General features: G+C 42.9%; 1 protein-coding gene across 1 annotated transcript in view; it reads right to left on the bottom strand.

Moving 5' to 3' along the window:
* LOC135552534 (glutamate receptor ionotropic, kainate 4-like) overlaps positions 1–27,607 on the bottom strand; it is a 221,640-nt gene that overhangs the window by 112,107 nt on the left and 81,926 nt on the right. The window contains exons 4-5 of the mRNA XM_064984212.1: positions 11,094–11,259; positions 4,500–4,678 (exon numbers count right to left, since the gene is read on the bottom strand). Of these exons, the coding sequence (XP_064840284.1) occupies positions 4,500–4,678; positions 11,094–11,259 (345 nt within the window). The remainder of the gene's footprint in view (positions 1–4,499; positions 4,679–11,093; positions 11,260–27,607) is intronic.

Here is a 27,607-nt window from a genome sequence, read left to right as displayed (position 1 = left end):
AACAGGACAACAGATGATAGAGTTTACAAGCTTTTTTTAACCAGATTTTTAAATTGGCCAGCTTTTTAATCACAGTTAATATGCCTTTAAATGTGAAGTGCGGGTCAGGGACTTCAGCAAGTTTACAAATATAAATAATGGAAAGAAAGTGTTTCTTTTGGCTGGCACAATGCCAAACTTCCTCAGCTTTCTATTGTTCTCATTGCCCCTTTTCTTTCTGTTTCCCAGGTTTTTGTTTTGGGGCGTATAGTTCTTCCCCGCCATGCTGAGCACAATATCTGAGCAAATCCGATCACAGCTTTGTATAGTAGGACAACACGGGGGGCTGACATGTCGAGATTACATTCAGTGATGCTGAAGCTAAACCCCCCAGACCACAAACACCCTGCTGCAGAACACACAGCCAATACACTGATTTATTCAACTATTGGAGGGTTAAATATAATACTTTCACAGAGCATATATGAGTCCCACTTAAATTAACACTTCTCAGAGTATTGAAAAAAAAATAATTCCACTGTCTTCAGTGTAAGAAGTAGACCTCTGGCTGACCAGCATTCTAACGAAAGACGTAAACATCCCAGAAACAAAGAGGATAGAATGTCCTGCGTGAAGAGAGGGTAATAAGATTAGACTCTTTCATACCAAGTCCTTACAGTTTACCATGTAATTAAATCCTCAGTCACAAAATGTTGCCAAAAAAGCGTACATTTGCTCGGCCAACGTCCTCTCCTCATGAGCGGGCTGCGTGCCAACAAACTATCCACAGCACCACTTACACACCTCCTCCAGACAGAGAGATGGAGAAGAGGAGGAGTAGAAGACAGAGGAATGATAATAGAGGTATGGAGCGACTGTAGGACAGAGGCGGAGACATAGAAAGAAATCCCACGGTCAGCTCTTGTGGATTGTTACTCTTTGCCCCCTGAGTTGCCATGGTGACAGGATGCCCAGCAACAGCCATCAGTATCTCTGATTGAGGCAAAGATTGAGACTGAAGAGGAGAGTGGCAGGGAAACAAAATAGTAAGAATTGACTGGATGAACACAGAAATATGACAACAGAAAAACTAATCAGAGAGGGTGGGAGGGAGTGTGTGAGGGAGAGATAAATACTTTAGAGGGAGAGAAAGAAAAACATTTAGAGAAAAAAAAAAATATTCATTGGGGCAGGGATATTAGCGTTGCCCGATGACTCATCCTGAATTTAATTACACTGCTCTATCAATCACGCCATACATCAGTCTGAATCTGCTGTCCTAGAAGTCATTTGAGCTGATGTCAAAATGATGTGATTCATGATTCGTGCAGGCCAGCTCGGGCCCAACCCATCGGTTTCTGGGGCCAATCAAAATGGTTTGAATGTGTGGACATTCGAGAAGTCGCCGGGGAGGAAACAAATCCAGATTTATCGTGGAAAATAAATATTAGTGGGCGTGGCCTTTGGCCAGATCGATGCGGATGGGAAGACAGGCACATTTTTGATTGTCTCCTCAGAGGATATTGTGAGGGATTGGCTTTTCCAGTGCCAGTCCTGCTATGACACTGGCATGCACTAAGGTTGAATGCTGGGAACCCAGTTATCGAGATTTACCGAGATTTACCGCCCAAAACCACTCCCTTTTCCTGGGATAAATAACTGTGAGAAACCGGTAAATTATAATAAATGATTTATATCAACAGCATGACGTGAAATGGAACTGTCAAATGTATTTGTATTTATCTAAATATTGCTTCTCTACGGCCTTCTCTCTGCTCTCTGCATGATGAATCATCAACGCTCACGGTGGGGACAGACAGCTCAGTACGGAGTGCAGTTCACAATGCATGCAGACCTATCATCTCATCACGGTACCTTTTTTCCTTGTGACAGGTGGGCCTACATTTGCTGCAGCATAGCCTATGGACCGAATGCACGTCTAATTTACACATTTCCATCTGGCTTTCGGGGGTCACCTTCATATTTGATTGTAACAAAAACATGTTTTTATTGCAGCTGCAGACTTTTGAAACAGCCTATCTTTCGGATATCAAAGCTTTAAATCGGAGCAGGTGGGAGCTCTCTCTCTCTCTCTCTCTCTCTCTCTCTCTCTCTCTCTCTCTCTCTCTCTCTCTCTCTCTCTCTCTCTCTCTTTCTCTCTCTCTCTCTCTCTCTCTCTCTCTCTCTCTCTCTCTCTCTCTCTCTCTCTCTCTCTCTCTCTCTCTCATCAATTCCATTCAGATTGCATCCAAAATAGATAATCCTGTTCAAGATAGACATACAGTACCAGTTAAAAGGTTCGGACACACCTGCTCATTCAAGGGTTTTTCTTTCTCAATGAGTAGGTGTGTCCAAAGTCTTGTTTTCTGAATGTTAAATACAGCAGCCCCGGGGGGGGGGGGCTACAGCACTTATTTATTAAGTCCCAGAACCATTCAATCTTCGTGAAGAGAAGTGAATGCCATCTGCATCTAATTCTAGTCCTATATTATTCCAGGGTGTCATTAGAATGATGAAGATAAGGGCAATGGAACTTGTTTAATTTCACTGTTGAAAGCGGGGAAGGAATGAGGCAACAATAGAGAGAACGAGGAGGTAGCCTAATAACATTAGGGGAAATATTATGAAAAGTGTATATGCGTCAGCCTACTAATTCGCTAACCTACGCTTGTAACTTTGTAGGCAGGCAAGTGCTGCACCAGAATCGCATGTTCTATCAGCTTTATCATGGTGTGAACGAGGTGCGTAATTCCAGTCCATATAGTAGAGTATAATACAATACAGTACAGTAATACAATTCACACTCAAAAAGATTAGCCTACTGGAGCTTGTTTCATTTATTTACCCAAGAGAGCATATAGCTAGCTACATCTACGTGATTGTAAGTTTTTCTGTAGTGCGTAATGTGCAGTAGCCTATATTGTATATCATATATGTATTGGATAACGACACAATAATTTGGGATTTTTGGAGCATGTGCTCTTAAAATGTCTTTAATGTACAGTAGGGCTCATGAAATGATTTTTATGTATAGCTCATCAGGCTCAGGTAGCACTGAAATTTCAATCAAAACTATTAAAACCCAGACAGACTATATACCTTATACGCTTTTGAATTACACTTTCGGTTTTGGTGGGAAATACCGGGCTATACCGGGATTTTTTTTAGGATGGAACATTTGTAAAATACCAGCAAATATTCAAACCTAGCATGCACCCTTAGCAAGTGCTCAATTGCTCTCTCCCTCTCTCTCTTGGTCTCTGTCCGTCTCTCCGTCTTTCTCTCTGTCTCTCTCTGTCTCTCCATTTCCCTTTAGCCATTGTCTCCTTCACTGCAGCCAAGCTTCCAATATCTATGTTTTAATTACAACACGGCACTTTGCTGCAAGGTGCCTTTCACCCGTGTTTCTGTCACCTTACGAACTAATCGCAGGTCTTTAGAAGGGATAGCAGGAGGCTGGTCCTATCACGCAAAGCACTAAAGTTATGTCGGCTCCGGAAGAACTCTGCCAAGCTACAGTGTTCTATCTTTGTTGCTTTCATTTCTAACTTCTCTGTTCACTTCAGGTATGGTTCTATTAGTGGAAACAGACGTCACTGAAAGGTCATATTGACAGTTTCCTGTGAAGAATAGTCATGTAAATATTATAATAAACTTTAGTCACTTCTATTTCCTTTATACTACAACAATATTAATTAATGTTTGTGGTGTTAAGGATTGTATTTATTATAAAGATCAACCATTTAAACCTAATGTACTCCTCCATTATTAATGAATGATCACAGAACAGAATGTAATTTACATCTCACGCCTATCACTTGAAGTAAAATGATTTGACTGACTAGACCTTTTTCTTAAAAAAAAACACCTAATTGCATTGGTTTTAATATCTCCATATTTCCTATCTCTAGCATTGGTTTTAATTTCTCAATATTTCCCATCTCTGCTGCTACTCTTTGGTACTCTAGTGGTTTAAGTGCTAAGCCCAACGGCACTCCACAATCTCCTCTAATTGTATTTGCACACCATTCTACTCTCCAAATCCGGAGTTACAGATACTCCGTGATTTATTCGTGCTACTAGACCTACAGTACGTACATCAGAACTACGTGTATGACGTTTAAAGCTACCATTCGTTCAGTCCAACACTTATTCACCGGTAAGTGATTCAGCCTGTAACTCATTAAATTATTTTCAATATCCACCTTGACCCTGAACTTTACCTTGGGATCGACATATAGATATAAAAAAAAAGAATGTGTATCATCAGCTACTGCTGAGATGTCTCAGAACATCGGGAAAGAGCACACTACGACAGACAAGACTGGGGCGGCAGGGTAGCCTAGTGGTTAGAGCGTTGGACTAGTGCCCGGAAGGTTGCAAGTTCAAACCTCCGAGCTGACAAGGTACAAATCTGTCGTTCTGCCCCTGAACAGGCCCACTGTTCCTAGGCTGTCATTGAAAATAATAATTTGTTCTTAACTAACTTGCCTAGTTATATAAAGGTAAAATAAACTCACCCTTTCCAAAATGATGTGGGACATTGTGGCGTTAGCATCCACAATGATGGTGGCAGTCTTGTCATCACGAATCTCCTTGAGAAGGGGTGTGGGATCCTGGCTGTCATCCAGCATGCGAACCGATAGGGTCTCCTTGGAGATGAGGAACTGGCGTAGCAGTCTCTCCAGATTTAATAAGCCTGTGGGGTTAAGGGACGAAGACAGTGATGTTATTATGAGCAGGTCTCCCAAGAGACTAATTTCTGAGTACTAAAGTCACATTTCTGAGAACTAGCACTGACAGTCAAAAATACGACAAAAACATTTCAACTGAATAAGTTTTTAAAAAATTACAAAAATACATAATTTTGTGTGAGAAACACCATGTTCTTTTTATGCCTTGTTTTGTCAATAACACGGTCATTAAAATCCTTCCCACCTAAAATAATTGAACTGATGACCTGTGATTACAGCTAATTGTAAAGTCCTTCATTTGCTAGGTGATATTTTTAAACATCATCTCCAGCATTTAGTTCCCAGAACCGCTTCAAAGAGATTGGAAACGGGTTCATTATAAGTGAGGTAATGAATATGTTTCCAGTGGTACTTTACTGAACTTGTAATACAATTACAATACCACAGAGACCAAGCTTTATTCGTAGTAGAAAAAGCAATTTTGATAGAGTTCATTTGCTGTGTTATTTTTCTCCTCCCTTTGAGATTACGTTCTATACATGCATAGGTGTCAGAGCATACAGTCCATTACAATACAACTTAATCCAGCATTGATCATAGTAGAACCCATTTTACATTATAATCATTGTTTTCTTCCTTTGGTTACATGCAGTAGCAGAAGCAGTTGTTCCTAAGGCACTGCGTGTCCCAACCCATCGAATCCTAATGCCTTTAATGGTTTGTTTCTCCTAGAAACGCACATCATCAGCGACGGTGCCTGTCTTCTCCGAGACGGTCAGCTCCGTTACCTGTCGAGTTACACAGCATATCTGCGATGAGCCTTCTAAACCTGCTCAATCTTCATTCCCTGCTTGCAATTTCACATTTAGTACATTACATAAGACAGCACACTGAGCTGCTCAGTGTTCACAGCAGGAGTTGCCCTGATGTGAGAGGAAAAAGAGGAGTTGCCCCTCCTGTCACTCCCTTGCATTCAACCAGTGGGGAACACATTTCCATTTGGTGTCGAGGCTGCGCATGATTCAAAGCGACATAAATAAAAATGGAGTATGTACGTGATGTCTTCATTTCACAATCTCTTTTGAGCAGCCACGTCGCTTCAACGTTTCAGGCTTTTGAACCCATGCTAATGAAAAATAACATCATTATTCTCGAACGGGGCACCGTTTCCCGGTTAGCCATGGAAAAAGGGTAGAGACGTGTGAAGTCTGTTTTTCTTTGTGGAGGCTGTGCTGCTGCTGCCTGCAGTAGTTGGTTTGTGATTCTACAATGTTGTAGGTACCTCATTGGCATGGGCCACACACACTGTAGCAATGCCTGACGCTGCCTCTCAGGCAGACAGATAAAGGCAGGGTCTGCCACTCAGTCTGGGCATCCAGTCACTTACCCCTTTCACAGGCCGTCACATTTCACTGGGCTCTCACAAAGCCCCGACTCTCATTTACCTTCCTGCACACTGTGCCTCTATGCAAATACACTGCTCGGCCAGGACCAATGACAGGTCTGTGCTGTGTTGCCAGTGTCAACACAGCACTCAACTGGCTGCACACCAGTCTGTTGGACTCGGCTGCTGGACTCCTGCTGTCCGGGAACCCTGCACTCTACAACCGAATGGTTGCAGTTTGCAGAATTCCATGGCATTTCACAGTAAAAGTTGGATATACTTTTTAAACAGGCCCGAACCCGAATGACCATGATTAATCAGGTGATTTAAGCGATTGATGGGCAGATGGAGGTATGTAGTTTTCCCTCCAGACTAGCAGCATTTGTTAACTGGAGTGCTTGGGATAGGACAGGTGCTAATGTCTAGGCATTGGTAGCGTGTCAGTACATGAACTTACCCTAACCTGAATATAACCACACATATCAAAAAGTCGGTAGTCTATCACTCTCTCTTATATAAACAGTTCAGCGTGCCACTAGAGCTCTTTAATGGGCAAGGTTGGGACGTTGTGGGTCTGTACGATCCTTCATCCTTCGTCCGGGTAGACGAGCAAACAGCTGACCAGGGCTCTCCTCTGCTTTGTTCTCATCCCTCTGTTTAGAGCCTTTGGTGGAGCCATTTTGTCTCCACAGTTTCCTCACTTACTGATGTCTTTCAGTAGGGAGGAAGTGCAACAGAACTGACAGCACAGCAACTATTCATTCTGACGGGGAGAATTAAGGTGGGCTGACGTCTGCTGTTACTGGAGCTGTAAATATATCGTAATCCGTATTGAAACTTTCTCTAAATGTCATCACGTCGGGAGGATTGCTCAGCTTGATCCCCAGACAACAAACAACAACAAGTCATTGCCGGTAAACGGCTAAATCACTTCATCACCCCAGTTAACCGGTCCGTCTTCCCACAGAGTTTATTCATCCAGCTCTCTCCGGAGACAGAGAGACATTATTTTACTTGATCAACTTTAATTACAGATTACTCATGACATTTTCCGAGCAGAGAGTCGAATCATTGAGCAAGCATACCCTATAATTGTTCCTCTCCAAGGAGACACAAACATCTACCTTGACAGTTGGAGAAAGCCCAGAACTTTGGCGTGTGTGTGCCTTTAAAACATTTGGCCTAACCTCTCTCAATAAGAAACATAGGGAGTTGGTTGCTAAGGCGCATGTCATCCGAGAAGTCATTTCAGGTTTTACATTCAAAGGGAACTGTTTGCATTACTTCTAGCTCATTCAATGCAGACGATAAAATGCTACGTTAGGTGATAGCGGATTCCTAACATAAGATGTTGTGTTGACCAGGAAGCCCCCCACCCCCTCTGCCCGCTGGTCTTGTCTGAGCCAGCCCCCCAGAAATAGAGTGTGGGTGATCTGTCCCCTCCCACCTGTCTGCTGCCCGCCAGCTGACCTCCCATGCACAAATCTCCCTGTTAACAAAGTGCTCCCCTCTCCCACACAGTCCTCCTCCACCCCTGTGGCTAGGTTCTCTATGTTCTACTGTACTACTCCGTAGTAGGCAGGTTAGCCAGATTAATGGGTGTCCTTCTTTGCGCTAGCTCCACACTCCTTCTACTCCTGCCCCTCTCTCTCTCTCTCTCAGCCAGGAAGCCAGGGGCAGGCTGGGAAATATTCATGACTCGGCCACGCTCTATTAGGCTGTCACCGGCCGCTGTGATTAATGAGGCCAGTGCCGACCGTCACGGGGCCTCTGCCAGCCAGCTAACGCTACCGCGGCTACCGCCACTGCTGCTACAGCACATTGCCGAGCCCAAGCCGTCATTGGTATTTTACAGTGGCGCTGCGGAAGGGGTCACATAGCAGGGCAATCACTACAACCCATGCCATTTCCAGACAACCTCTCCCTCTGCCCCTATGTGCAATAGCAGTAGTATGGTTAGACCCCCTCCCTCAGCTAAAGTGACTGGCATCCTCCTCGCTGTCGAGGAAGGGAAGGGCCATGCTCCCCCTCAGCAGCCTTATCGATTCCCCCTTAGCCCACACTGACACAGGCAGGATCTCATACAGAGCCATATTAAAAAGGACATTGAGGTTCCTCTCTCACACAGCTTGTTGATGGTGAGATCGCGGCCCTTCGTGGATACAGTGCCTTGCGAAAGTATTCGGCCCCCTTGAACTTTGCGACCTTTTGCCACATTTCAGGCTTCAAACATAAAGATATAAAACTGTATTTTTTTTATGAAGAATCAACAACAAGTGGGACACAATCATGAAGTGGAACGACATTTATTGGATATTTCAAACATTTTTAACAAATCAAAAACTGAAAAATTGGGCGTGCAAAATTATTCAGCCCCCTTAAGTTAATACTTTGTAGCGCCACCTTTTGCTGCGATTACAGCTGTAAGTCGCTTGGGGTATGTCTCTATCAGTTTTGCACATCGAGAGACTGAAATTCTTTCCCATTCCTCCTTGCAAAACAGCTTGAGCTCGGTGAGGTTGGATGGAGAGCATTTGTGAACAGCAGTTTTCAGTTCTTGCCACAGATTCTCGATTGGATTCAGGTCTGGACTTTGACTTGGCCATTCTAACACCTGGATATGTTTATTTTTGAACCATTCCATTGTAGATTTTGCTTTATGTTTTGGATCATTGTCTTGTTGGAAGACAAATCTCCGTCCCAGTCTCAGGTCTTTTGCAGACTCCATCAGGTTTTCTTCCAGAATGGTCCTGTATTTGGCTCCATCCATCTTCCCATCAATTTTAACCATCTTCCCTGTCCATGCTGAAGAAAAGCAGGCCCAAACCATGATGCTGCCACCACCATGTTTGACAGTGGGGATGGTGTGTTCAGGGTGATGAGCTGTGTTGCTTTTACGTCAAACATAACATTTTGCATTGTTGCCAAAAAGTTCAATTTTGGTTTCATCTGACCAGAGCACTTTCTTCCACATGTTTGGTGTGTCTCCCAGGTGGCTTGTGGCAAACTTTAAACAACACTTTTTATGGATATCTTTAAGAAATGGCTTTCTTCTTGCCACTCTTCCATAAAGGCCAGATTTGTGCAATATACGACTGATTGTTGTCCTATGGACAGAGTCTCCCACCTCAGCTGTAGATCTCTGCAGTTCATCCAGAGTGATCATGGGCCTCTTGGCTGCATCTCTGATCAGTCTTCTCCTTGTATGAGCTGAAAGTTTAGAGGGACGGCCAGGTCTTGGTAGATTTGCAGTGGTCTGATACTCCTTCCATTTCAATATTATCGCTTGCACAGTGCTCCTTGGGATGTTTAAAGCTTGGGAAATCTTTTTGTATCCAAATCCGGCTTTCAACTTCTTCACAACAGTATCTCGGACCTGCCTGGTGTGTTCCTTGTTCTTCATGATGCTCTCTGCGCTTTTAACGGACCTCTGAGACTATCACAGTGCAGGTGCATTTATACGGAGACTTGATTACACACAGGTAGATTGTATTTATCATCATTAGTCATTTAGGTCAACATTGGATCATTCAGAGATCCTCACTGAACTTCTGGAGAGAGTTTGCTGCACTGAAAGTAAAGGGGCTGAATAATTTTGCACGCCCAATTTTTCAGTTTTTGATTTGTTAAAAAAGTTTGAAATATCCAATAAATGTCGTTCCACTTCATGATTGTGTCCCACTTGTTGTTGATTCTTCTCAAAAAAATACAGTTTTATATATTTATGTTTGAAGTCTGAAATGTGGCAAAAGGTCGCAAAGTTCAAGGGGGCCGAATACTTTCGCAAGGCACTGTATGTCAATATTTCCCAGCGTCTCATAACCCTTGCGAGGCACGGAACTGTCATGTGTCTGTGGGCTGATTAACAACATCGTTTGATGAGCGCTCCGTTAAACGGCAGATTGACAGCAACAGACATAAACACCAAGTGGAAAATAACAACTAATTAGCTAGTTTTGAAACTGGCAGTCATTGTCAAGAAACAAAGTCCATGCAGTTCTGAGTCACTAAGGTCTTTAGCTGTTGGTGGGCGTTATTTTTCTCACTCCCTCTTTTCTTCCTTGTTATCTCCGTTTCCCGGGTAACACCTCAGTCAAACTGGCTTTACTGAGCATAAACGTCAACCATTATTTTCTGAAGTTGGTTGGGAGAGTTGTGTGAGGGGTGGGGGTGATGGTGGGCTGGGGGGGGCTCGTGCCAGCTGAGAACACCTCGGTTCTAATCGAGAGCGGTGGGCTGGGGGGGGCTCGTGCCAGCTGAGAACACCTCGGTTCTAATCGAGAGCTGAAATCCAGTCCGCCACACTTCAAAGCCCTAAGCTGATTAAGGGGAAAGTTGGCCTGTAGCAGATGGGGTCAATGTGACTTTGTACGGGCACTTGTAATTACTGATTTCTGTACGGGGAATGGTGGAAACAGACTGGGATTTAATCTTCCATTCTTTCATACTTTTTTGTGTTGCTTTGTCTTTGATGTCTTTGAGTGTGGCGGTTTGATCATGAATCCATACTGGGTATTTTCATGCATTTCTCTTTTTAAGGTCAGACATGACATTGTCGTCTCGGGGTGGGAGGTGTTGGATGATAAGTGTATGCGACATCACACAAGAATGTCACACTGGAATAAAAGAGGAAGATGCATTAATGGACTACGTAAAAAGCAAAGTCATTTGCCTACGTTTTACTAGATGATGATGCATTGTGGGGAGAAAGAATTATGCAAGAGTACATGCATTTGGGTTATAGATAGGCTTGTGTGTGGGTGTATCAACTGCAGGGCGATTCTGCATCTATTTGAATGCACTGTATCCCAAAACCACTGTGTGTGTGTGTGTGTGTGTGTGTGTGTGTGTGTGTGTGTGTGTGTGTGTGTGTGTGTGTGTGTGTGTGTGTGTGTGTGTGTGTGTGTGTGTGTGTGTGTGTGTGTGTGCGTGTGCATGCGTGCGTGTGTGTGTGTGTGTGCGTGTGAGCGAGAGAATGGAATGTGTGTATATGGTACATATGGCAACAAAGAGTTAGTGGTGCGTGACCCACTCACAGTCGGCCTGGGCACAGATGAGGCAGGCTGTGGTGCTGTTGAAAAAGGTGAGCAGGCCAGCCACGGCCAGGCTGATGTCTGTGTTGGTGGGGCGCAGGTCCAGGGTGGTGAAACGGGGGAACTGAACCTTCAGAATGTCCTCGGGGGCCACTTTCACATAGGGAACCTACAGAGAGAGAGAGAGAGACATACGGTTCAGGATGAATGAATAAAGTAACAAAGAGAGTTTCTGATGGACCGTTAAGCTCTTGTTGTATGAGAATATTGTGTCAACAAAACAAACAGCATGATCCTGACAAAACCAAAGCATTGCTTGAGGAGATGTTTGTAGCACTGATCGTTGAGCAGTACAAAATAACAATTGTTCATTATATTCTCATCAGGCTAATTAGGAGCATCTTATATCTGAAACTAATAAAAACTCATTTGAATAATTCAAGAACTCCCTCACAGACGCCTACTAAATTAACTGGAACTCCTGGGCTTGATTAAATTAAGAACAGTTCATACTCTGAGTCTACAAAACATAAAAACACCTTTCTAATGTTGAGTTGCAACTCAGCTTTTGCCCTCAGAACCGTCTCAATTCATCGGGGCATTGACTCTACAAGGTGGTGAAAGCGTTCCACGAGAACGCTGGCCCCTTTCGACACCAATGCTTCCCGCAGCTGTATCCGGTTGGCTGGACGTTCCTTCGGTGGTGGACCATTCTTGATGCACACAGGAAACTGTTGAGCATGAAAAAACCCAGCAGCATTGCAAATCTTGTTTTTTTAAATTATTATATATTTTCTTACTTTTTACCCCCTTTTCTCCCCAATATCAGTCATATACAATTGGTAGTTACGGTCTTTGTCCAATCGTAGCAAAACATGTGCGGCCTCGGGAGAGGCGAAGGTCGAGAGCCATGCATCCTCCGAAAGACCATCCTGCCAAGCCGCACTGCTTCTTGACACACTGCTCTCTTAACCCGGAAGCCAGCCGCACCAATGTGTCGGAGGAAACACCGTGCAACTGGCGACCGAAGTCAGGGTGCATGCGCCCGGCCCACCACAAGGAGTCGCTAGAGCACGATGGGACAAGGACACCCCGGCCGACCAAAACCTCCCCTAAAGGACGACGCTGGGCCAATTGTATGCCGCCTCAAAGTCCATGCAGTTCTGAGTCACTAATTGTGAATGAATTCACCTCATTGGTCTCCCGGTCTCGGCCGGCTGCGGCACAGCCTGGGATCAAACCTGGGTCTGTAGTGACGCTTGCGATGCAGTGATGAGGCTAAATGAGTCCCAAGAGTTAAGTTAAAAACACAAAACTCAGATAGGAATCTATAAGAGACCAAAAATCTCCAATCACAAACACTTCCTGTAACTTTTAGGGATGTTCGGTATTGATTGGGCAGTCTGTTTTCACAGCTGGGATTTGATGTGCTAAATAAATCGCAGCCGTTCGTTCAGTGCCTCTGCTGTGGATGCAGTCATAACAAGTCCTCAGTTTCTCTAAGAGGTTAAACACAAATGTGCAGAGAGTCTATCAAGATGTCCAACCCGCCTCGCTCCCAACTTCCAAAGTTATGACTAACATAACTTACACCTGTGCCCCACTTGCAAAAGTTTTTTTTAAATGCAAACACAAGTGCATCTCACCCCTCTATCTCTCCTCGCTCCTGTCTTCCAGAAGCAATTGAATCATCTCTCTTTTAATTCACTATCCACTGAGGTGTGGATGGATGCACCCAGGCTGATGGGCAGCAGGCTGTGGGGCCTCTGGGAACGCAATACACCGGGTGGGCAGCGGCGAGCACAGTGGGGCTTGAAGGGGTACCTGGAAGGATGCAGTTTGGGCCATGAGATAATTTAATTGTTATTGAACCTTTATTTAACTAGATAAGTCAGTTAAGAACAAATTCTTATTTACAATGACGGCCTACCCCAGCCAAACCCTAACCCGGATGATGCTGGCCCAATTGTGTGCAGCCCTATGGGACTCCCAATCACGACTGGTTGTGATACAGCCTGGAATCAAACCAGGGTCTGTAGTGATGCCTCTAGCACTAAGACGCAGTACCTTAGACCGCTGCGCTACTTGGGAGGCCTCTTCATCACAGCAGATTGCCTGCCTGCACAGTTCCGCGTGCCCATACATCGCTCTCACTATGTCCCTGTATCCCCAATTCATTTTAAATCCCTTCCCATCAGGGTGCAATGGAGTCCCACAGGGGAAATGCAACCCCTCCACCGCTCCCCACCCCTCTGCCCTTCCAGGATCCCTTCTCGCTCTCACAGCACGGATTGCAGAGTGTTATCACCGTGCCCCTTTTGTTTGGAGAGCCTTTCTGCTCTGGTAACTTTGCTGTGAAGCAGTCGGGTTTGGAGAGAAGAGAGGAGACCTCCATTGGCCCATTGGTGAATACTTGTTGTGATATGTTTGGCTCAACAAAGGAATTATTTGTCTACCAAAGCATGAGACCACAGCAAAGAGGCCCGCTAAACTGACATAAGAACTAGCCCAGTAGCTCTACAGTGATCAGTATGAATAAAACAATAAATCAGTGTAAATGCATATCAGGAAGGAAAAGGTTTGGTTTCTTTGGTTTCAGCGAGCTCATAGAAGACGTTTAACTCATAGAACTAATTCAATGTCAGTTGAGAGGTGCTCTTTGTCAGGAACAACAATGCAGACCCTGGAAGTTCTTTAAAAACCATGGCGACAACCGCCACAGGACAAAGTTGTGATGTCAAGGATTCTGTCTGGGAGACAGGGGAGCTCATTCAGGGGGGGAAGTGGGTCATGATCACCCTAGTTTGACAAGTCATTTTCCTCGGCGTAACCTCCTCCTCCAGTTGGCTCGGGGAAACCTTTTCATGTCCCTCCATCATTGAGGGACTACTACTTAAATCAGACTTTTAGTAAAACAGACACATAGACAGCACAATTACTGCTTTCTAACCCACAAAGGTCAAAGGTTTCATAAGCGAATTAATCACATTGACCCATATAGATATATGACTGTTACAGGAAAAATAGGATATTACGCAGTGAAATAGCCAGCTCGTCTACAAGTACCGTCGTCTGACAGATCACTTACAGCAACGCAATCGCATGACCCCACTACGTCTCTCGGAGCTTGGTCTATGCGCCAGTCAGATACAGTACTGTACGGAGAGGTGGAGACTGAGGGGAGGGTTAATAGTGTATTAGAGGTGCAATTTCTGGTTGTGTGTGGGGCTACTGCCGTGTGACAGAGTTATTTAATGAGAGCGCTCCGCACAGGACTCTGAAGTGAGGCAGTGAGCCAGAGAGCAGGGCTAACTAGTAAACTCGGCGCTATCCACAGGTGTGGAGAGAACACACTGGAACACCTGCGGTACGCACCATGAACGCCTACATAATGCTACCGTCTCACAAGCATGACCTTGGCCCCTGACTGGTTGGTTTCGCATTCGCAGCCGTACGTTTTCGAATGCGACTCCTCTATGACGGTAGGGTTTCATTGTGACATTCTCATAGATCAGGATTGCTATTCTCAATGGTTATGACAGGTGTCATTACGAAGGGACGAGACGGCAGCGGCCACAATCCTTTGGGCTGGTTGAGTGGACAGGCGTGCCCTTTGGTGTGTGCAATGCACCAGTCATTTTCCACTATTTTATGGGAAGTGGTGCTTGGTGACCTCACCTGCAATCATCTACTTATCTATCTTGATGGCATTATTGTCTTCTGACAATACTTAGTGGTAATGGTATAGCGATAGTGGTAATGATGGTGGTAATGGTATAAAACCTTCATGACGCATTGTTCAAGTAGTATAACCACAGAACCCCTAAAAGTATAACCACGACCCCTAAAAGTATAACCACAGACCCCTAACCAAGCTACAGTAAAACACAGAGAATACCAACGCAACAAGCAAATGCATTCTTCCGTATATTGTTTAATGTCTGTTATGGTGTTCTGAGAAGACTCAAGGTTATTGTTGGGCTTCATCTACTTTGTTTTCACCTAAAACAATGTTCGTATTCCACAAAAAAGGACTGAGAAAGACTCTTATTTTTGGTTGAGGTGGTCTCCAAGAGATAGCTTGAGGTTTCCTGCAAACGCTGTGTCAAATGACAAAAAGTACACATGTCTAACTTTGTGGAAATTAGCACGGTTTCTCAAAGCGCTTGGTCTGAAGGTGAAACCTAATTCACCAGGCCTGCTTCCACTGAGAAGTTGACAAGTGCCCAACTCAATCCTACATGTAGGCTGTGAAACAACAACCATGAGCCCTTGGAGTCCCCAGAGGGAGGCACGCAAATCTCACGCCATATGGTAAGCCAAAATATAATGAGATCTTACATCTGCTACCTTGCCCCTTATGTGCCAGCCGAACAAAACTCATGTTTAATAAAATATCAGACATCCTTTATGGGGAGGGGGGGGGGCAGTGTGTCAGCCATAACCGATGGTGTCCTTTGTTGGGAAAATAAAACATTAGCCATGTGTCACAGCCCAGAACTGGCCCACTCACAATTAACACACAACATAGCCACTGTAGAGTGCCTGAGCTCACCAGCAGTGCTGAGCACAGAGAGGAGCATAAAGGTTGGCCACAGCCCATCAGAGAACAGATGCACAGGAGAGCACAGTCCGTCAGTCAACCCCAGAGCTGGCAGAAGTGGCTGTGGCGGAGAGAAAGTGAAGGGATGGGGCAGGTGTGGGCGATCATATCCATCTGACCATACGTGGCACTGAGAGACACAGAGTAGGAGCTCGGCTGCTGTGGGTGGGAGGGAGGGGGTCGGAGACAGAGAGGAGAGGGAGAGAGAGAGAGAGAGGAGACAGCCTCTATTATTGTAATGATCCCGGAGCAGGTCCCCTGGGCTTGCTTCGTCCAAGGCGGGTGGCTGCTGAAGATGGAGCGGTCTGTGGTGGATCCCACAATGGCTTTTCATGCAAGTGGAACAGTGATGACCAGATCCCCATCCCCATTGACCAGCCGACCGTGAGAAAAAAAAGCTCCCTTTCCTTGGAAAATCTATAGTTCTTCTTCACTCTCATCTCTGTGCCTCAAAACATTTTCAAAGGCGCCAGCCACCCAAGTCATAGACTGTTCTCTCTGCTACCGCACGGCAAGCCCGGGCTCAAGCAATTAGACTGCTGAACAGTTAATCAAATGGCTAACCAGACTATTTACATTGACCTCCTTATTTTATTATAATATGTTGCGCCGATTCTGTTGCACGGGCTCGATGTACACTCACTGGACTCGAACCAAACACTCGCACATACTCCATTGACACTCCAACACACACACATTGACACCACACACACATATACATTCATATTCCTTCACACATGCTGCTGCTACCTTGCGTGTTTATTCTCTATGCATAGTCACTTTACCCCAATGTACATGTACATATTACCTCAATCAGCTCGACTAAACCCTGTACCGGTATTCCTTGTATATAGCCTCATTATTGTTATTTTATTGTGTTAATATTTTTCCTTTAGTTTATTCAGCAAATGTATCTTACTTTTTGAAAACTCTGCAATGTTGGTAAAGGGCTCGTAAGCAAGAATTTCACGGGAAGGAATTAAACGCTTTTTGTGACCACTCTTAAGCCCTTGAAGTCCCTGAGGGAGGTATTAGGTGGTCCAGATGTTAGACAAGTGAGACATGGCATAGAGAGTTTTGTGGGACAATTAATTCTGTTCAGTGGTTCTGAGAACCGCATCTGTGATGGGTTTGTTTGAATCTTATCACCTAATACCTAAAACAAAAGGGCCAGTGCAATGACACAGTCGACTAGAAAACAAAAGGAAGCATGGAATATGGAATACGCTTTTGCATATCTATAACGACAACAATTGGCCAAATTGAATTTGCATCGCCCGTTCATCGCTGGCAACCAGAGAGCGGCCGTGCTCGCATTCATCTCCCCGATCAAATAAAAGCCATTTCCTGAAGACAGAGGTAGTGAATTTGGATATGCACAGATCTCCTGGCAACCCTCGACAAGACAGATCAATGACACAGAGAAGAAAAGGGGGAGGTCGGGAGGTGTGTGTGCAACAGCTGTGCATCTCTAATTGCAATCCAGCAGCAATAGCAGGCGCACCTGTGTTTTGTTAGCAAGCAGGCGGAACAGAGGCACCCTGCGCCGAGTGACACCGAGCTTAACATCCGAAACATTGCCAACGGCAGACATAGCATCCCATCCACCAGTCAGGAGAGGAAGCTTTCCCCCGCAAATAGCCTATGGGTATAGAGGGCCAATTACAGTACATTGGAAAATTTAAGTCAACACCGCTAGCCAAAATTGAATTACCCCACACTAAATATCGTCTGTTCTCAGAAAAAGGGATCCAGTACTAGGCTGATGGTGTGTGATTATAAGGGGGTAAGAAACGGTCCGTCCGAAATCTCTCTTAGGATCTCTCAAGCGTTCTCACTGAGTTTTCATTGGGGGATCGCCAGGTCAGACCGCTGCCTCTTTAGGAAATCAGCCAGAGATGCTGAGTGTGGTGAAGTGAGAATGAGAGGAGACTTGCGTTGACTGATTTCCGTGCATGTTAGGTGAGAGGATATATCCTGGAATATGGTCTCGGGGCATGGAGGATAGGCAGGAACGTGAGCATACTGCAGTATGAAAGCAATTCCACACCGTGACCATACACACTGATATGTGCTGCTGGGCCAGAGAACATGGTGTCCATTACAATCAGACTGAGCCAGCTGACACACACTACTCACACACAGTGGGTTCAGTCAACACACAGGTCAATGTCAGAGAAATACAGGGCAGAAATTGAATATCATATGTTAATTACTGCTTTCACAATAACCATGTAAATGTGAGGACCAAGAGACCATAAAAAATGTGTTCAACTTCCGTTCATGGCTGTTCAACCGTGTTTTAATCGTGTGTAGTGGTCAGAGTTGATGCCTCATGCTCGGCCGAGTGAAATAATTCTGAATTAACATGCACTATCAATGAGAACCTGGCAGGGTAAACTGACCCAGGGTGTTTTCACGCTCTCATTTCAATAAATTTTACATTTGGGCCTGACAGAAAGGATTGCAGATATATTCTATTTTTTGATTTAACGTTTGACTGAATCATTTTTTTTTTACACAAGCACTGTGGCAGCCTCACCACACACACAAAAAAAGTATTTTAATATCTGCACGACTGACATTCAGAATACAAGCACTTTTCACAATGTGTTCTCACAAAGAGAGGGAGAGTGTGTGTGAATGTGAGGGACCTCCAGTTCTTGTGCCTCTCCAGGGCTATTGTGAAGCCCTCCAGAAGAGTGCTCTGCATGCAGTCCTCATGTCAGTCAGGTTCAAAGGGCAGCCGTAAACACTGCCCCACTGAACTACTATAATCTTACTCGTCTCAATGTGGCAAATATTGAACCTTATTTCTATCACGAAGGAATGGGTTGGAGTGTCTGGGTAAAAGGATGCCAAATGGCAAAATAGTCATTCTACAATGAGAGGGAAATATAGAATACATTTTTAACTGGGGAATATGGCTAAGAAGGTTTGCTGAGCCAAAGATGCATAATAGATCTTTGAAATCACAGCTCCAACACATTGAAATTGGCTATCTCAAAGGATCCAAGTAAATCTGACACTATCACTTAAGTATACGGTCTAAAATATGATTCTAAGGCACGTTACATGTCTGATTCAACAGTATTGACATGATTCACATTACGACATTTAGCGAAACATTTAAATCACTATTCAATCCAACGAATCAAATGTCCTCGCTGAAATCATTTACATTTAAGACAAAATATCATTCTATCGTCACAAATGACAGGGGCATTCCCATTAGGTGGTAGGCCAATGGAGCCCACCCACATGCATTGTTTTCCAAAGCCACATCCACAGCTTTCACAGCTGACCGATGTTGAAAATAACAGCAGCTAACACAGGCAGCTGTTTCATGGAAACTAATTTAATCATAATGTAAATTATAAGTATTTAGTGTGGTGTGCAGGAACGGTGTGTCGTACCCCACCCCCGCGGGATGGTTGAGCTAACGTAGGCTAATGTGATTAGCATGAGGTTGTGAGTAACAAGAAAAGTTCCCATGACAACAGACATACAGTTGAAGTCGGAAGTGTACATACATCTTCAAATACATTTAAACTCAGTTTTTCACAATTCATGACATTTAATCCGAGTAAAAATTCCCAGTCTTAGGTCTGTTAGAATCACCACTGTATTTTAAGAATGTGAAATGTCAGAATAATAGTAGAGAGATTGATTCATTTCAGCTTTTTTTCTTTCATCAGATTCCCAGTGAGTCAGAAGTTTACATACACTCAATTAGTTTTTGGTAGCATTGCCTTTAAATTGTTTAACTTGGGTCAAACGTTTCGGGTAGCCTTCCACAAGCTTCCCACAATAAGTTGGGTGAATTTTGCTTCCTCATATTGCCATCTATTTTGTGAGTGCACCAGTCCCTCCTGCAGCAAAGCACCCCCACAGCATGATGCTGCCACCCCCGTGCTTCACGGTTGGGATGGTGTTCTTCGGCTTGCAAGCTTCCCCCCTTTTCCCTCCAAAAATAACAATGGTCATTATGGCCAAACAGTTATATTTTTGTTTCATCAGACCAGAGAACATTTCTCCAAAAAGCACGATCTTTGTCCACATGTGCAGTTTGAACCTGTAGTCTGGCTTTTTTATGGTGGTTTTGGAGCAGTGGCTTCTTCCTTGCTGAGCGGCCTTTCAGGTTATGTTGATATAGGACTCATTTTACTGTGGATATAGATACTTTTGTACCTGTTTCCTCCAGCATCTTCAGAGGGTCCTTTGCTGTTGTTCTGGGATTGAATTTCACTTTTCGCACCAAGGAACATTCATCTCTAGGAGACAGGTCGCATCTCATTCCTGAGCAGTAGGTTGGCTGTGTGGTCCCATGGTGTTTATACTTGCGTACTATTATTTGTACAGATGAACGTGGTACGTTAAGGCGTTTGGAAATAGCTCCCAAGGATTAACCAGACTGGTGGAGGTCTACAATTATTTTCCTGAGGTCTTGGCTGATTTCTTTTGATTTTCAAAAGAGGCACTGTTTGAAGGTAGGCCTTGAAACACATGCACAGGTACACCTTCAATTGACTCCAATTATTTAAATTAGCCTATCAGAAGCTTCTAAAGCCATGACATAATTTTCTGGAATTTTCCAAGCTGTTTAAAGGCACAGTCAACTTCGTGTTTGTAAACTTCTGACCCACTGGAATTATGATACAGTGAATTATAAGTGAAATAATCTGTCTGTAAACAATTGTTGGAAAAAGTACTTGTGTCATGCACAAAGGAAATATCCCAACTGACTTGCCAAAACTATAGTTTTAATGACTCCAACCTAAGTTTATGTAAACTTCCGACTTCAACTGTATCTGATATGGGCAGAAAGCTTATTAATTCTTGTTAATCTAACTGCACTGTCCAATTTACACTAGCTATTAAAGTGAAATAATATCATGCTATTGTTTGAGTAGAGAGAACATTTATGAACTTGAAAATGTATTAATAAACCAATAAGACACATTTGGGCAGTCTTGATACAACATTTTGAACAGAAATACAATGGTTCATTGAATCAGTTTAAAACTTTGCACATACACTGCTGCCATCTAGTGACCAAAATCTAAATTGTGCCTGGGCTGGATTAATACATAATGGCCTTTCTCTTCCACTTCAAAGATGATGGGACAAAAAAAGCAAAGAAAAATGCATGTTTTCTTCTTTGTATTATCTTTTACCAGATCTAATGTGTTGTATTCTACTACATTAAATTCACATTTACACAAACTTCAAAGTGTTTCCTTTCAAATGGTATCAAGAATTTGCTTATCCTTGCTTCAGGTCCTGAGCTACATACAGCCAGTTAGATTTGGGTCGTTTTAAGCGGAATTGAAAAAAAAGGGTCCGATCTTGACATAATTTCTGACGATGTAGACTAAGAAACTGTATTCGATTTGCCATCAAAATTATAATTCTTGCGAGGTTAACTATGTCCCAAGATAAAACATAATTTGCCCTCATTAAAATCGCCAGATAATTTTCCATCAATGGATGTTGATTTAACATTAACATTTGACTGGAATGATTAAAAAATAAGACCCGGGGAGGTGTGGTCCCTGTTCTTAGGACACACCCCTTAGCCGTGGTATTTTAGCAAATATATCACAAACCCCTGAGGTGCCTTATTGCTATTATAAACTGGTTACCAATATAATTAGAACAGTAAAAAAAAAAATTGCAATACCTATGGTACACGGCCTGATATACAACCAATCAGCATTCAGTGCTCAAACCAACCAACCGATTGTTAGGCTATTTTCTGGCAATTGCACAGTTCTTATGAGCCAGATTGTTAAGACTACAAACAGTTATAAATGGTATATTTGCGAGATTGGCTTGTTATTTCAATAGGCATGGGCTACTGACTAAAATCTGGGTTTATAATTGCGATTCAACTTTACCATTGTTTGTTGAGCTTGATGCAGGTTGTCTATAGCCCCTGATAGGCCAACATCTCATTTCAGAGAAAAGTCCACAATGAAATCGACATTAAATGTGCAAAATGATACATTTGCAATAGAGCAGGGACCATGATCACAATTGATAACTTCCAAATTGATTAACTAAACATGGCCATTGACAATTGCATAATAACACAAGGCTACAACAACAACAATAAACTGAGGATATAGGCTATTTATTAAACCCGTTTACCAGCTCCAGGTAGGCTACACAAGTGGCACAAATTGATTTGCAATTGGTCCAGCGACATCGTCATTTCAACATATTAATTGTATCACATGGTAGGCTACAGTAGCCTACAATGGCATATACATTAGCCTACTTGATAGCCAACAGATGCAAATTTGTCACTCTCCACATTTCATGTCAGTATGTTTTAATGTGGACTTTTTCCCATAACAGAAGCATGCGAGGGAGTTCTATAACTTCCATTTCAAATGTTCACTCGTGCAGTGCTTGAGACCCAAGAACTGAGCACCGAGCAGGCGTAAAAAAAAACTTTGTTTGATATGGTTTTCCGTAAGAAAAGTCGACATTAGAATGCAGTTTATTTATCTAAAGCCCTCTAGTGCGGCTAAAGTGATTTTCTATTGCTTTGTCTCTGTCATATCAGTCCTAGTGCGTTAATATGTTTTATAGAGAAAGGGTTGCATATTGGTGTCTCCATAATGACAATCTAAACCACCTACTGACACCTGGCAAAAAGTTGTCACGAAGTATGGGTGTGCTGCTCTGTCTCGGTGACTCAGATGCAGCACTCTCTCAACCAGTGCTCTCAACACATAAACACCCATCCAGCCCTCCCCACCACTCACCCACTCACTCACTAGAAGTAGCCCCAAAAAAACAACCCGGACAAATACATTTTCAACCGCAACATCGTTTTCAAAGTTACGCAATTTCTTCGAAAACCGCAAACATGGCAATCCTGGATGTACATTTTTTTTCCAATATTTATATTTATATATATATATATATATATATATATATATATATACAGTGCCTTGCGAAAGTATTCGCCCCCCTTGAACTTTGCGACCTTTTGCCACATTTCAGGCTTCAAACATAAATATATAAAACTGTATTTTTTTGTGAAGAATCAACAACAAGTGGGACACAATCATGAAGTGGAACGACATTTATTGGATATTTCAAACTTTTTTAACAAATCAAAAACTGAAAAATTTGTAGCGCCACCTTTTGCTGCGATTACAGCTGTAAGTCGCTTGGGGTATGTCTCTATCAGTTTTGCACATCGAGAGACTGAAATTTTTTCCCATTCCTCCTTGCAAAACAGCTCGAGCTCAGTGAGGTTGGATGGAGAGCATTTGTGAACAGCAGTTTTCAGTTCTTTCCACAGATTCTCGATTGGATTCAGGTCTGGACTTTGACTTGGCCATTCTAACACCTGGATATGTTTATTTTTGAACCATTCCATTGTAGATTTTGCTTTATGTTTTGGATCATTGTCTTGTTGGAAGACAAATCTCCGTCCCAATCTCAGGTCTTTTGCAGACTCCATCAGGTTTTCTTCCAGAATGGTCCTGTATTTGGCTCCATCCATCTTCCCATCAATTTTAACCATCTTCCCTGTCCCTGCTGAAGAAAAGCAGGCCCAAACCATGATGCTGCCACCACCATGTTTGACAGTGGGGATGGTGTGTTCAGAGTGATGAGCTGTGTTGCTTTTACGCCAAACATAACATTTTGCATTGTTGCCAAAAAGTTCAATTTTGGTTTCATCTGACCAGAGCACCTTCTTCCACACATTCAGAGATCCTCACTGAACTTCTGGAGAGAGTTTGCTGCACTGAAAGTAAAGGGGCTGAATAATTTTGCACGCCCAATTTTTCAGTTTTTGATTTGTTAAAAAAGTTTGAAATATCCAATAAATGTCGTTCCACTTCATGATTGTGTCCCACTTGTTGTTGATTCTTCACAAAAAAATACAGTTTTATATCTTTATGTTTGAAGCCTGAAATGTGGCAAAAGGTCGCAAAGTTCAAGGGGGCCGAATACTTTCGCAAGGCACTGTATATATATATATATATATATATATATATTTTTTTTTTAACGTTGTCCCTCATATTGGCTCCCCCAATGCGGGGGTTCGTGCTCTCTGATTGGCACAACGTGAAGTTCTCGGCCACTGACAAGCACTGCAAATCTAAAAGTAGAATCGTCAGGTTTGTCACTACCAGTCAGCATGCAGCAGGTACTGCTTTTATTGTAGCAATAGAATGAACGGCCTCCCACTGTGATAAGTACCTATAGGCAGTGAGGTTTTCTGTGTGTTTCATGCTTAAAACAGACATTTCCTCGAAGTTCAAACCCAAGTCGGAGCTCCTTACAGCTTATGTAAATTATACTGAGCAAAAATATCAACCGGCATACAACAATTTCAAAGATTTGACTGATTAACAGTTCATATAAGGAAATCAGTAAATTGAAATGAATTCATTAGGCCCTAATCTATGGATTTCACATCTCGGTATACAGATATGCATCTGTTGGTCACAGACACCTTAAAAAAAGGTAGGTGTGTGGATCAGAAAACCAGTCAGTGTCTGGTGTGACCACCATTTGCCTCATGCAGCACGACACATCTCCTTAGCATAGACCAGGCTGTTGATTGTGGCCTGTTGAAGGTTGTCCCACACTTCTTCAATGGTTGCGAGAAGTTGCTGGATATTGGCGGGAACTGGAACACACTGTCATACAAGTTAATCCAGAGCATCCCAAACAAGCTCAATGGGTGACATGTCTGATGAGTATGCAGGCCATGGAAGAACTGGGGCATTTTCAGCTTCCAGGAATTGTATGCAGATCCTTGCAACATGGAGCCGTGCCTTATCATGCTGAAACATGAGGTGATGGCGGCGGATGAATGGCATGACAATGGGCCTCAGGATCTCATTGCGGTATTTCTGTGCATTAAAATTGCCATCGATAAAATGCAATTGTGTTCATTGTCCGTAGCTTATGCATGCCCATACCATAACCCCTCCGCCACCATGAGGCATTCTGTTCACAACGTTGACATCAGCAACCGCTCACCCACACAACGCCATATGCATGGTTGGATGTTGGCCGGTTGGATGTACTGCCAAAGTATGGTACAGAAATTAAAGCAGTCAGCACGTCAATTGCACACTCCCTCAAAACTTGAAACATCTGTGGCATTGTGTTGTGTGACAAAACTGCACATTTTAGATTGGCCTTTTATTGTCCCAAGCACAAGGTGCACCTGTGTAATGAACATGCTGTTTAAACAACTTCTTGATATGCAACACCTGTCAGGTGGATGGATGATATTGGCAAAGGAGAAATGCTCACTAACAGGGACGTAAACAAATTGGTGCGCAAAATTTGAGAGAAATAAGCTTTTGTGCGTATGTAAAATTTTGGGAATCTTTTATTTCAGCTCATGAAACATGGGACCAACACTTTAAATGTTGCGTTTATATTTTTGTTCAGTGTAGAAGACCATTACTTAAAACATGTTCTGCAGCATTCAACAGCAAAACATAAAAAACTGTTCAATGCAATGTAAACATTTAGATTCCCGCCTAAATAGACAGACAAATAGACAATAATTATTTATCATAAGACGGCCATAAACAATACCCAGTAATACTTAATTAAACTGCCAGAAGATTCAAATCTCACCTTTCTGATACAAATAGTTATACATTGCTCAGGTGTCGTCTCTTTTAAGGACACAAGCTCAAGTACACAGTACAAACGAAATATAACAAATAATATTCCTCAACAAAAGTGGGGGAATAGGGCATGAAATGATTGAAATGCTTTCTAATTATAGTAACAATAACATTATAAATGACTTTAATATTTAACCTATCTTTTAACTGTAAAATAAACATGATTATACTTGTTGACAGTACAAAATTGGCAACACTTCATGACTGACGACAGAGCATTTTCTGCCCAGCATCCTCTGAGCGACGCAGACGCCATGCTTGCTGACTTGTTACAACTTCAGCTTTAAACACAAAGTGATTTTGTCTTGCTGTGACCAAGAGAAAGTGGACTAAATCCATCAATGAACATCACAGCGTGATGAGATTGCTTTTGCTGCTATAGCTAGGGTATCCCATCTCATATTTCCCGTATTGTAAGTGAAGCTGCGAGGTTCACAGCCAGAGGAAATCAAACCATTATCTGCATAGGCCAGAAAATCTAACGTGTCGCTCTCTATGCAAATGAGGTGTCAGATTTCACAGAGCGCAGCAATTGATGTTGTGCTGTTCACAGAGCACTCTGTACACAAAAAATGTTGGTCAGGAACCGGTCTAGAACCGCTCAAAGTCCACTAAATAGGAAAGCTAACGTTTAAGAGGTGTTAAAAGGATTATACTGTACATGGAGCTAGGAGTTCTCGGCATCTGTGCTACGCAATTGCTTCCTGTGAAGAGATAAAAACCTGTCCACAGAAACAGGTACTGTTTGTATTAGTTACCATTTTCTACATCCAGATGGGTTACAGTATGCCTCAGCACAGCAACTCTTAGAGCCCCCCAAATGGATATGGAGCTCTCCGAATGATAAATTGAGTGTTTGTAATAGGTTGATCACATGGAAGGGGCTGTCATGAGCCATATTTTCATGTGTCCCCCTATTTACTCGGCCTCCTGTCAGCTTGCCAGCATCTGTGCAGTAAAGAATTATGAACACAGACACAATCACTGAGCACACACAGGAAGTAATTGACTCCCCAACACCGTCACAACAACTGCCACAAACACACACACACACACACGCACACGCACACACACACACACACACACACACACACACACACACACACACACACACAATATAACACTATATAGGCTACTGTAGATGCTGGGTTGATATATATATATATAGAAAGTAAAATATACAGTGCCTTCAGAAAGTATTCATACCCCTTGACTTATTCCACGTTGTTGCGTTACAGCCTGAATAATAAAATGTATTAAACATATTTCTTCCTTTCTCTCACCAATCTACACACAATACCCCATAAAGACAAGGTGAAAACATGTTTTTATACATTTTTGCAAATGTATTGAAAATGAAACAAAAATATTAAATTTACATAAGTATTCACACCCCTGGGTCAATACTTGGTAAAAGTACTTTTTGCAGCAGATTACAGCTGGCAGTCTTTCTGGGTAAGTCTCTAATAGCTTCCCACACTTGGATTGTGCAAGATTTGCCCATTATTCTTTTCAGAATTCTTCAAGCTCTGTCAAATTTGTGGTTGATCATTGGTACACAACCATTTTCAGGTCTTGCCATAGATTTTCAAGTAGCTTTAAGTCAACACTGTAACTTGGCCACTCAGGAACATTAATTGTCTTCTTGGTAAGCAACTCCAGTGTAGATTTGGCCTTGTGTTTTAGGTTATTGTCCTGCTGAAAGGTGAATTCATCTCCCTGTATCTGATGGAAAGCAGACTGAACCAGGTTTTTCTCTAGGATTTTGCCTGTGTTTAGCTCCATTCCATTTATTTTTTATCCTAAAAAACTCCCCAGTCCTTAACGATTACAAGCATACCCATAACATGATACAGCCACCACTATGCTTGAAAATATAAAACGTGGTACTCCGTTTGCCACATGTTTTGTAGCATTACATTAGTTCCTTGTTGCAAACAGGATGCATATTTTGGAATATTTGTCTTCTGTACAGGCTTCCTTCTTTTCACTCTGTCAATTAGGTTAGTATTGTGGAGTAACTGCAGTGTTGTTGATTCCATCCTCAATTTTCTATTACAGACATTAAACTAGTAACTGTTTTAAAGTCACCATTGGCCTCATGGTGAAATCCCTGAGCGGTTTTCTTCCTCTCCGGCAACTGAGTTAGGAAGGACGCCTGCATCTTTGTATTGACTGGGTGCAATGATTCACTATCCAAAGTGTAATTAATAACTTCACCATGCTCAAAG

The sequence above is a fragment of the Oncorhynchus masou genome, chromosome 13, assembly GCF_036934945.1.
Source record: "Oncorhynchus masou masou isolate Uvic2021 chromosome 13, UVic_Omas_1.1, whole genome shotgun sequence".
NCBI classification, from domain to species: Eukaryota; Metazoa; Chordata; class Actinopteri; order Salmoniformes; family Salmonidae; genus Oncorhynchus; species Oncorhynchus masou.
This window is presented reverse-complemented; position numbering and strand designations above follow the sequence as displayed.